Below are 10,609 nucleotides of genomic sequence, written 5' to 3'. Positions count from 1 at the left end.
GGTGGAGGAGGAGGAGGAGGAGGAGGACGCCGACAGCATGGGAGGTGATGTGGGTCAGGCCACCGGTGGCGGGGGGGTATCGCAGCAGCTGATGATGACGATGATGATGAATGCGGCAGCGTCTCCCATGATGAGTAACAAGCGGCGCCGCGTCAGCGGTGTTTCCGGTGAAAATGCTGATGCCATGCAAGCCGCCCGCAGCCCGCCAGCCATCCGCCGCCGGCAGCAGTGGGCAGCGGAAGCAGCGGCAGGCAGCGGCTGCGGTGGCGGTGGCGGCAAGGCTGCTGCTGGTGGTGCCGCCGCCCCTGCATGGGGGATGTTGTTGCCTGCCGCCTCCGCTGTCGACGTGAGTGCGACGGCACTGGCAGAGGTGGGGCGGGACGGGACGGGGCGGGGCGGGGCGGGGCGGGGCGGGGCGGGGCGGGGCGGGGCGGGGCGGGGCGGGGCGGGGCGGGGCGGGGCGGGGCGGGGCGGGGGGGCGGGGGGGGGGGGCGAGGCGTTCCCTTCTGTTACACATACTCACCACTTTTTCTTTCCTTTCCCTTCAGGCGCTGTTTGATGGGCTGCAGGCCCGCCGCCTGCAGCAGCAGCAGGCGGCCCACGCTGCCCAGCTGCAGCAGCAGGCGCTCAACTATTCGGCAGCACTGCTGCCGGCGCCGCTGGCGCCGCCACAGCAGCAGCAGTAGTAGCTGTAGGGCTGCTGCCGCCGGTAGCTGTAGCAGCGGAGCGGCGTGCGTGCGCGCGTGCAGCAGGGGGCTGCTGTGCATCGCTGCTGCATCTGTGCGCGCTGCGGTCAAGAAGGGCGTCCAACCATCCACGTCACCGTGGAAGACACACGGCGACGTTACTACGCGACGGACTGCGCGTATACTCATGGGTACAGCCTTGGTTCTGCTTTTCCTAGTACATGTCGGTTGCCCTGACCGCGATCGTGATTTTTGCATTCTTCATGGCTTTACGTCCGGATTTGCGGGGATGCCAAAGGCCCCCAACATAGAGGCGTGTGCTTAGTAGGCGCCCGCGTCAAGGTGGCTGGGTTGATAATGACCCGGGATCAGCCCTTTTCCTGCCATAAGGCAGCCACCTCCTTGTTGCATTCTTCAATCATCATTATCATAGTATGTACGGTGCATGATTTGGGGCGGGCGGAAACACATTGCATGCGTGCATCCGGTATCGGGAAGCAACGCGCGTATGCATGGGTCACATACAAGCGCGTATTGCCCGCAGCGGTCCGGAGTGTCGGGTGCTTTGGTGGATGTCACTGCAAGTGGGCCGTGGCCGCCGCATGCGTGCGTGCATGCCCGGCACCCGCCCATCGGCTGTCTCAAGCACACGCTGGTGAGCTGTTGCTGCTTCAATGCGCGTGTTTTTCTTGTTGTTGTGGTAAGCATTATACAAGCCCACATGCATCCCGTTTGAGGATTTGGCTGGTGTTATGATTTCCTGAGCACGGTGTTTTTCATGACTAGGCACGGAGCGTGTTTGAGCGTGTGCGTGCTGCTGTGTACGGTACAGTACTGTACGTGCCAAGTTGAGTCTAAGATATTATTGTAGCCGTACGAATTCCTCTACATACTACGTAAAAAATGATGTCAAACTCCGCCGAAGCAGGAGGCATGTTTCAACGTTTACATGGGAGGCGCGCTTCCGCTAGGAAGATGTGTGTGAATGGGGATTGAGGGCATTCAAGGCTTGGGGGGAAGTGGCTGGACTGGATCGGTCCCGGTCGGGGTCATCACCTGCACCGGAATCATCTAATAGGGTGTCTACAAAGATACGGGCTCGGCGCAAATGTTGTCGTTGAAGATTGAGACCAGGCTAGCATTCTTGGGCGGTCGGGTGAGCCGCCCGGTCCCTGGTTACCCACAGCAGACATTTTCAGGTTTTCCTTTTGTCTGTCATAGTTGGCTGCAACCATGCCATGTGGAATCAGACTGACATGCGCCCATAGAAGATGGCGATGCCGTGCTTCCAATGACATACCGTACCGTACCGTAGATGTGCCGTTCTGTAAGCGCCTGGGCTGTCGGACTGTCCGTGGCGCTGTTTCCTTAGAAGGCTTGTAATCCGCATCCGTAGAAGGCTAGCAGAGCAGTGCTTGCTTTGCTTGCTTGGAAGACGATAGGTGTGGCATGCAGCGATAATCAGACTGGGCTGGAGGTATCAATGGACAGGCTGGCCGGAAGATGATTGTGTTGTTGTGTTGTGTGTGGTACTGTGGTTACACGGTGGCTTTTGGTTACAAGGAAGGTGATAGATCGTGAATTGGAACCGTGCCTGATGAATGCGCTACCGGTGCATCTGCGTTGAGTGACAGTCTGCGGAGTCCTCCCTCCGGTAATCTTCTCGTCTGCAATAATGATATCGTAACGCTGATTCAGATGCATGTGGCCGCCTAGGTAGTTTGCACAAGGGTCCCGCTGAGTGTTTCCTGATGCGCCGTGCCGGGGCAGGCCGCACGGTACGGTATTTGACATGGACTGATGGATTGCGAATCGACGATGTGCAGCGGGCTTCATGCGGTGTTGTTACCGTTCCGTGGATGCCATTTGTTTTTGTCATGCATTTGCTGTTTGCTGTGTTTTGGCTACCACGTCCGGGCAGGCGTAGGTGAGGAGGAGCGGAAGCTTGGCCGGAAGTCACACTCATGTTGCTTGTCGTGTTGCATTAAGCTTGGTCATCAACGCAGTCGGCGTTCCCGTAGTGTCTGTAAAGGCCCACACACGCCCGACGGCTAGCTTTCCTGTTGTTGCGCCTCGTGCAGCCGTGCAGTCGTGCTCCCTTCCCTGCATGTGCAGCGTGGGGGTATTGCTGATGGAGTTGTTGAGAAGGGGGTGTTGGAACCAGGGTTCGTGGCTTTGTGCCAATGCGGCTGTTGAAGTTTGAGCCGCACTGGCGCACTGCGTGTGTAGCGTATGTGAGGCCTGCTCCGTGCGTGCCTGAATGTGTAACCCACTGTGTCATGTGCCAGCGCTCGTGGCCTCTTGCCCGTCAGCGCTCTTGCCTGCCGCCCGCGTTGCCGCGCTGGGGTTTGGCGGCTGTCGAGCTGTGTCAGCTGCGTTGCAGCTCCCTGCTGGGGGAGGCCCCGGTTTGCCCAAACCTGCCTAGGCGTGTTTACGCGTGTTTCCTCAGGTGACGCTAGGGTTGCGGACGTCTTCACGAGGACTTACTTCGGCGCTTTTGGTGTGCGCTTGGAGGCTCGAGCAAGCCTGCCTTGTCCCCATCCGATTGCTCCCCAGCCAATTGCTAGTGAGCGCTTTCACACAGACAGGGACCCTGCGCACACAGTGAGGCGGGGCAGCTCATTGACGTGCTGCCACACGCGCACGCGCACCCTACCTGCCTGCTCAGGCGAAAGTGGCCTGGCACGAGCCGAGCAGCCGATGGGGGGCGGAAACACACCAGTATTGCAACATTGCTCAGGGTGCTGACAAGTGACAACCGTACTCATGCGGCGGTACAGACGCACCGCCAGCGCCGTCTCGCTGTGCGGCCGCGCACACAGCAGCCTGTCACGCACACACACACACACACACACAACGTTTTCCTTGTGCTCTTTAACACACACACTCACCCGCGCCCCGGCGCACTGCCGCCTGCACCTGTGCCCGGCATCCCGATATCCACCACCGCCACTACCACCGCCGTGGCGCCTGCACTGCCACGACAACACGCCCAACCCCACATGCAGACCACAAACGGGCACGTGGAGCTTGGCACGGCACAAAGACACAGACACACACACATCACATACGTAGCAGAAACACACACACACACACACACACAAGCCCTACCACTTCCGCAACATTGCCCCACCCACTAACCACGCTACCATGCCCCCGCCTGCAGCACCACCTGGACCACCCCCGGCGCCAAGCTGGCCCGAGCGCGCACATCCATGTGCACCTCATTCTGCGAATCAGTGGAATGGACCCTTGACGTGTGTATGTGTGTGCGCGAAACCCCTGTTAATTACTTAGTCCCGGAACGCATCACGCGTCCGGTTGCACCCTTGCTATATGCCTTGCAATATGTGCCCGGCATTGGCACTTTGCCATCCTCTTTGGTCTTCTCTCGCAAGCCTCACTCGCTACAAAAGCGGCGCCTGTTGCCTGCCATGCCACCTGATTCTCAAATCTCTGGACGGCGGCTGGCCGGCCGCCTGATCTGATCTGGCCTGATCTGACCTGTTCTAGACCTTGCCACGGGCACGCGCACGTTTACGTGCATGTGTTAGTGCGTGCGTGTGCTTTCACCGCCGCCGCCGCCGCCGCCCCTTCAGTTCTCGCTCTGTCTCTCGGCCCTTTGCTCTCCCTGAGTGGCAGCGCAGCCACCCCAGTAACACGCGTGCCACGCACCGCACTGCCGCCCACCTGGCCTGACGGGCGGCTCCTCCCCACCCACCCACGGGCCCACACAGCACACACATTACTGCTGCGGCTGCGACCCAGCGTCCCCATTGCCCCGGAGCGCCGCCATAATGGGCGGCGGCAGACCGCTGTACGGCAGGCTCCCCACGTACATCTGCTGCTGCTGCTGCTCCATGGCAGCTGCTACAGCCGCCGCCGCGGCAGCAGCAGCAGCAGCATGCTGCTGCTGCTGCTGCTCGTGCGCCTGTCCGGAAGCGGCGGCTGCAGCGGTGGCTGCCTGTTGCTGCTGCAGCGCCTGTCGCAGCTGGGACGCCTGCGCCTGTTGCTGCTGCTGCAGTTGCTGCTGCTGCTGCTGCTGCTGCAGTTGCGCCTGCGCCTGCTGTTGGGCAAACTGCATGAACTGCGATGTGAGCGGCTGGTAGCTGCCGGCCAGCAGCAGCGGAGCCGCCTGGAAGCTGCCCAGCCCGCTCAGCCCGCCGCCGCCGCCGCCGAATGCGATGTACGACGAGCCGAGGGGTACGGCGCCGCCAGCGCCCGCCGCCGTGGGCAGCGCAGCAGCCGCAGCACTGGCTGAGGCGCCCGGAATCGCCAGGAAGCCGCTGCTGCCGGCGGCGCCCGCCGCCGCGGCTGTGGCGGCCGCCGCGGCCGTGGCCGTGGCGGCGGCTGCGGCCGCGGCGCCGCCGCTACTCATCCCGTCAGGCGGCGGCGCTTGTGCCGCGTCACCACCGCCGCCGCCGCCGCCGCCGCCGCTGCGGCCGCCCGTCATGCCGTCGGTGCTGCCGTACGCGCGCGCCACCGCCGCGGGCGCCAGGTGTCCGAGCCCCGGCAGCGACACGCGCGTGTATTGCTGCTGCTGCTGCTGCTGCTGCGCGTGCTGTGGGTCGCCCCAGGCGTGCTGTGGATGTTGCTGCAGCTGCTGTTGTTGCTGGTGTTGCTGCTGCTGCTGCGCCGCCGCGGCCATTAGCGCGTGGGCAATACCGCCAACGGAGCTGGAAATCAGCGGCTGCTGCGGCTGCGGCTGCTGCTGATGAGCCGGCTGGTATGCACCTGGCAGCACGCCGCCGCCCAATCCGCCGCCGCCGCCCGCGCCGCCGCCGCCGCCGCCGCCTTGCAGCGAGAAGCTCAATAAGGCCATCGCCCCCGGGTGCGAGGCACTGCCGCCGCCGCCCACTGGCCCTGCCGCTCCCGGCACCGCCACCGCCGCAGCGCCGCTACCAAGTGCTGCCGCAGCGCCCGCTGTACCGTCTTGTGCAGCCACCGCCGCCGGCGCCACCGCCGCGGCGCCGGCGGGGCCGGCGGGGCCCGCTGCCCAGTCCATAGCGCTGCGGCGGCCGCCGTCGACGTCGCCGCCTGCGCCGTCACCCTGCGCCGCGCCGCCGCCGGCCTGCTGCTGCTGCTGCTGGCCTGGCAGCGGGAACTGCGGCGGCGGCGTGGTCTGCATCGCGGTCGGGCCGCCGCCGCCGCCGCCGCCGCCGCGGTACAGCCCGTCCCCGAAGCTCGTGCTGCCTCGCCGCCGCACCCCGTGACCGAGCCTGCCTGCGTGCCCGCCGCCGCTGCCGCCTGCTGCCGCCGCGCCCCGCGGCTGCGGCTGCGCCTGCTGCTGCCCGAAGCCGCCGCCGCCGCCGCCGCCGTCATCGTCGTCGTCGTCGTCTTCGTCCTCGCCGCCGAGGAGCTGGTCGTCCGAGTAGAGCGGGTCCCAATCGCCGGGGCTGCCCACCTGTGGGGTTTGGGTGCACGTGCGCATGGAGGGCAGCCAGTGCGGCAGGCGAGATGATTTCCTGTTGAGATGACGGCATCAGCGTGGCAACCCCCGTGCCGCTTTGGGGCACGCGCACAAGCATCCCAGCCTCTGGCCCCCGCACCCCCCTGCTATTGTTCCTGGCTACGTTTCCTGTTGAGATGACGGCGTCATCAACCCGCGTGACAACCCCCGTGGCCATTTCGGGGCACGCGCAATGAGCACCCAGCCTCTCGCCCCGCCCCCTTGCAACCCCCGCGCCCCCCCTCCGCACCTGGTTGATGGACGGCGAGTCGGCGGTGGTGGACGCCGGCGCGTGCCGCCGCCCGCCGCCGCCGCCGCCGCCGGGCGGAGACGCCGCCGAGGTGCCGCTCTCCGTCGCGCCCGCGCCCATCGTCATCTCAAACATGGCGTCCGTGTTATCCGCCGTGGAGGCAAAGCTGCCGCCGTGCAGCGCCCCGCCGCCGGCGGCGGCGGCGGTGCCGGCGGCGCCGCCCGCCGCGGCGGCGCCGCCAGCCGGCAGCGCGGCGTGTTGCTGCGGCACGGCGGCGGCGACCCAGCCGCCGACGCCGCCGACGCCGCCTGCGGCGGCGCTGAAGGGCAGCGGGCCCGTCAGCGCCGCCTGCGCCTGCAGCGCCGCGGCGGTGGCGGCGGCAGCCTGGCCGTAGTGCGCCGCTGCTGCAGCCGCCGCCGCCGCCGCCGCGGCGTGCACCTGCTGCGCCTGCGCAGCGGCCGCCGCCGCCTGTTGCTGCTGCTGCTGCTGTTGGTGCTGGCGCGTGGCGGCGGCCGCCGCCGCTGCCACCGCCGCCATCTGCGACGCCTGCGCCTGCGCTTGCGCCTGGTGTGCCGCCTGCACCTGCTGCTGCAACGCCAGGAGCGCGTTGGAGCTGCCGTGCTGCGAGCCGCCGCCCACCAGACTGCCCGAGCCGCCGGCGGCGGCGGCGCCGCCACCGTTCGTGCGCGTTGCGGCCGCCGCCGCGGCGGCTGCCGCCGCCGCCGCTGCCGCCGCCACCATTGCGTCCTGCTGCTGCTTCTGCTGCATGATGGCACTGACCAGCGCCGGATCCATGCCGCTCTGTGTGAGCGAGGAGGAAAACAGCGCCGCCTGCTGCTGCGCCGCCGCCTGCACGGCGGCGGCGGCGGCCGCCGCCGGCCCTATGTTGATGGCCGCAGAGCCGGTGTGTTGCTGCTGCTGTTGCTGTTGGTGTGCCGCCGCTGCAGCTGCGGCTGCCGCCGCCGCCATAGCAGCCGGGTACATGTCGCCTCCGCCTCCGCCCCCAGCCCCCGCGCCAAGCGCTGCCAGGTTGCCGTGGCTCCCGCCGAATCCGAATAGGCCGCTCCCGGACGCCGCGCCGCCGCCGGCACCGCCGCCGGCACCCTGCTGCTGCTGCTGCTGCTGCTGCTGCTGCGCACGCGCCAGCGACGCCATGTGCTGATGCAGGAACGAGGCCGCGGACGGCGTCGCCCCGAGCTGGATGTGCGGGTGCTGCCCGCTGTGGCCGCCGGCGCCGCCACCGCCCGCCGCCGCCACGGCGGCGGCCGCCGCCGCGGCGGCCGCGGCCGCCTGCTGCTGCTGGTGGTGCTGGTGGTGCTGGTGTATGTGCAGCGGCGCGGTCAGGCTGCCGGCGCCGCCGCCGCCAGTGGTTGTGAGGCTGGAGCCGAGGGCGGGCATGAGTGGCTGTGTGGTGTAGGAGCCGGGCTGCGTGTGGCGGGAGAGGGGGCAGGGGCGGGGCGGGGGTGAGGGACACAGGACAGGACCGGGCAGGACAGGACAGGACGGGTGGTTACGGGTTTGGGATTGCAGGGGTGCGAACAGCGGTGTGAGCGAAGACAGCGCAGAGCACAGCAGGCAACACACGCTCCACCCCATCTCCCACCCCCCACTCCGCCGCCCTCTCCGGCCCCCCTCTCCGCCTGCATCTCTCCCCACCCCTCGCACCTGGAACGAGCCAGCTCCCATTAGCACCGACGAGCCGCCCATGTGCGGCAGTGAAGACCCCAGAGACGGCCCCGAGCCGCCGCCGCCGCCGCCGCCGCCGCCCGCCCCTGCCCCTGCCGCGCCGGCGGCTGCCGCCGCCGCTGCCGCCGCGGCGGCGAAGCTGCCCGCCAGCAGGCCGCCGCCGCCGCCGCCGCCGCCGGGCTGCGCGGAGAAGTTGGGGCTGAGCTGCTGCAGCGCCGCCATTGCAATGGCATGTGCCTGGGGGCGAAGGCAGGGAGGGAATGAGCGAGGCAGTGGTGGATCAGGAGCGCAAGCAGTGAGGAGCCGGCACAAGCCCAGCAAGCCCACAACTTGCTCCCACGCTTTGTGCCGACCCCTGGCCTTTGTTCCATTCAATTAGGTGGTACACCCGATTCCCATTGTCACCATGCCCTTGGCACACACATACACACATGCCATACACTGTCACGTGCACATACACACACACACACACACACACACACACACACACACACACACACACACACACACACACACACACGCCGTACACTGGCACATGCACATACACGCAGTCTTGCTGCGCGTTCCGTTCCTTCCCTTGTGCCCCACCCGCTCCACACCCCCGCTCCACACACACCCGCTCCCCTGTGTGCCCCACCTGCGCGTGCGCCTGGGCGTGGTGCGCGGGGCTGTAGCCCAGCATCGCCATCGCCGCAGACGCCGACCCCGACCCAGGCAGCGAGCCGCCGCCGGGGCCGCCGCCGCCGCCGCCGCCCGCCCCAGTGTAGGACCCCGGCGCAAACGCCGCCGCCGCCGCCTGCTGCTGCTGCTGCTGCTGGGCGGCAGCCGCCGCCGCCACCGCGGCCGCCGCCGCCGCCTGCGCCTGCTGGTGGTGGTGGTGCTGCAGTAGCAGGGACGACTCTGAGCCGTGGGCAGGCAGGCTGCCCACAAACAGGCCGCTGCTCAGCCCGCCGCCGCCCAGGCCGCCGCCGCCGGCGAGGCCGCCGCCGCCGCCGGCGGCGCCCACCGAGCCGCCGCCCGCCGCCGCCTTCGCGCCGTACGGATTCGTACTGGCGGTGTACGACGACGCGGCGGCGGCGGCGGCTGCCGCCGCCATGCTCCCGTAGCTCGGCAGTGACCCCACCTGCACCGGGTGATGCTGGGTGGCGGCAGCAGCCGCCGCCGCCGCCGCGGCCGCCGCCGCCGCGGCGGCGGCGGCCACGGCGGAGCCGCCGGATCCGGATCCGGCGCCGCCGCCGCTGCCGGCGGCGGCCTGCTGCGCCTGGGCGTGCGCGAGGGAGGCGCCGCGGACCGCCATGGGTTGGGTGGAGGTGGGGTCGGTGGCGGGGAGGTGGTAGTGCAGCGGGTGGGCGGCGGGCTTGCGCGGCGGGTCGGGCGCGGGCACGAAGGGGCCGCCGTTGAAGGGCTCGCCGGTGATGAAGGGGTGCGCCGCCGCCTGGCGCGGCGTCCACCTGCGGCACGGCACCACACGTTCGGCACACAAGTCATCGCACCGCACACGTCATCGCATCGCACGCGTTGCACGTCAGCACGCACGCCAACACACACGTCTGCGCACACGTCGGCTGACACGTCCATACACGAGCACGAGTGCCCACATGCTACAGCGGGTGCACGGCCAGCGGGGCTGAGCTGCCAACTGCCGTGCACCATCCCGGCGCACGCGTCACCCTATCACACCCGCTTGCACCTGCTCCCACACCACGAAACACAGCCACACACACAGCCACAGCCACAATTCCCCCCGCCCCCCCCCTCCCTGGCCCCCCCCCCCCCGCCCCCCCTCCCCCGCACCTCCTGCGCGGGTCCATGTCCAGCACGCCCATCAGGAAGTCGGTGAAGCAGCACCGCAGCCGCCGCTCCCGCTCCACCTCCTCGGGGCTCAGGCTCTGTGTGTGTGTGTGTGTGGGGGGGGGGCGTGTGCATGCACGTGTGGCGGCGGTGGCGGCAGCGTGTGTCAGGAGCGACACACACACACACATACACATAGGCAACTTCCTGACACATCGTTGACGCCCTCCGCCAATCCCTCCCTCCCACTCCCTCCCTCAGCCCCTCCCTTTCAACCCCTCCAAATACCTCCCCTCCCAATCCCTCCCACTCCCTCCCTCAACCCATTCCCTTCAACCCCTCCCATTACCAACCCCTCCCCATGCTCCCCCAATCCCTCCGCCTCCCTCCAACCCATCCCCACCCCTTGATTTAGTTTTGGCTGGTATCTACAACTCTCCCCAACCCCTCCCTCCCAACCCCTCCCCCCACCTGTTTGAAGGGGTAGGCCGCCACGATGTCCGGCAGCGCTGTGGCCGCAAAGTAGCGCTTGCCCGCCGGCGCCCTGCAGCCCGGGTTGCGCGCCTCAAACTCGGCGGGCGAGGTCAGGCAGTAGGAGGCGGCCAGCGCGCCCGTGGCGGGGTCCTGGCGGGTGGTGGTGGTTACATTCATGTTTAGTTAAGAAGTGAAGGCGTGGGAACAGAAGTATAGCAGGGTGGGGTCCAGGCACGACTGGTTAGGAGAAGAAGGCGATGCGGTAAGTCGCAG

General features: G+C 68.0%; 2 protein-coding genes across 3 annotated transcripts in view; one reads left to right on the top strand and one right to left on the bottom strand.

Moving 5' to 3' along the window:
• Positions 1 to 2,966, top strand: part of CHLRE_08g381983v5 (uncharacterized protein) — a 5,569-nt gene extending 2,603 nt beyond the window's left edge. Inside the window, exons 4-5 of one of the 2 annotated variants that reach the window (XM_043065285.1) lie at positions 8 to 346; positions 549 to 2,966. In XM_043065285.1, the coding sequence (XP_042922285.1) occupies positions 8 to 346; positions 549 to 686 (477 nt within the window). In that variant the 3' untranslated portion in view covers positions 687 to 2,966. Of the gene's footprint in view, positions 1 to 7; positions 371 to 548 lie in introns of both variants that reach the window. The other variant, XM_043065284.1, reaches the window with a different exon arrangement.
• Positions 2,967 to 3,155: 189 nt separating this feature from the next.
• The window catches only part of CHLRE_08g381950v5 (uncharacterized protein), a 15,212-nt gene continuing 7,758 nt past the window's right edge, over positions 3,156 to 10,609 (bottom strand). Inside the window, exons 12-17 of the mRNA XM_043065283.1 lie at positions 10,334 to 10,486; positions 9,866 to 9,960; positions 8,709 to 9,522; positions 8,051 to 8,308; positions 6,386 to 7,810; positions 3,156 to 6,090 (exon numbers count right to left, since the gene is read on the bottom strand). Of these exons, the coding sequence (XP_042922284.1) occupies positions 4,432 to 6,090; positions 6,386 to 7,810; positions 8,051 to 8,308; positions 8,709 to 9,522; positions 9,866 to 9,960; positions 10,334 to 10,486 (4,404 nt within the window). The 3' untranslated portion in view covers positions 3,156 to 4,431. The remainder of the gene's footprint in view (positions 6,091 to 6,385; positions 7,811 to 8,050; positions 8,309 to 8,708; positions 9,523 to 9,865; positions 9,961 to 10,333; positions 10,487 to 10,609) is intronic.

The sequence above is a fragment of the Chlamydomonas reinhardtii genome, chromosome 8 (genome assembly GCF_000002595.2).
Source record: "Chlamydomonas reinhardtii strain CC-503 cw92 mt+ chromosome 8, whole genome shotgun sequence".
NCBI classification, from domain to species: domain Eukaryota; kingdom Viridiplantae; phylum Chlorophyta; class Chlorophyceae; order Chlamydomonadales; family Chlamydomonadaceae; genus Chlamydomonas; species Chlamydomonas reinhardtii.
Note: the sequence above shows the minus strand (reverse complement) of the source record. Positions and strands in the feature narration are given on the sequence as shown.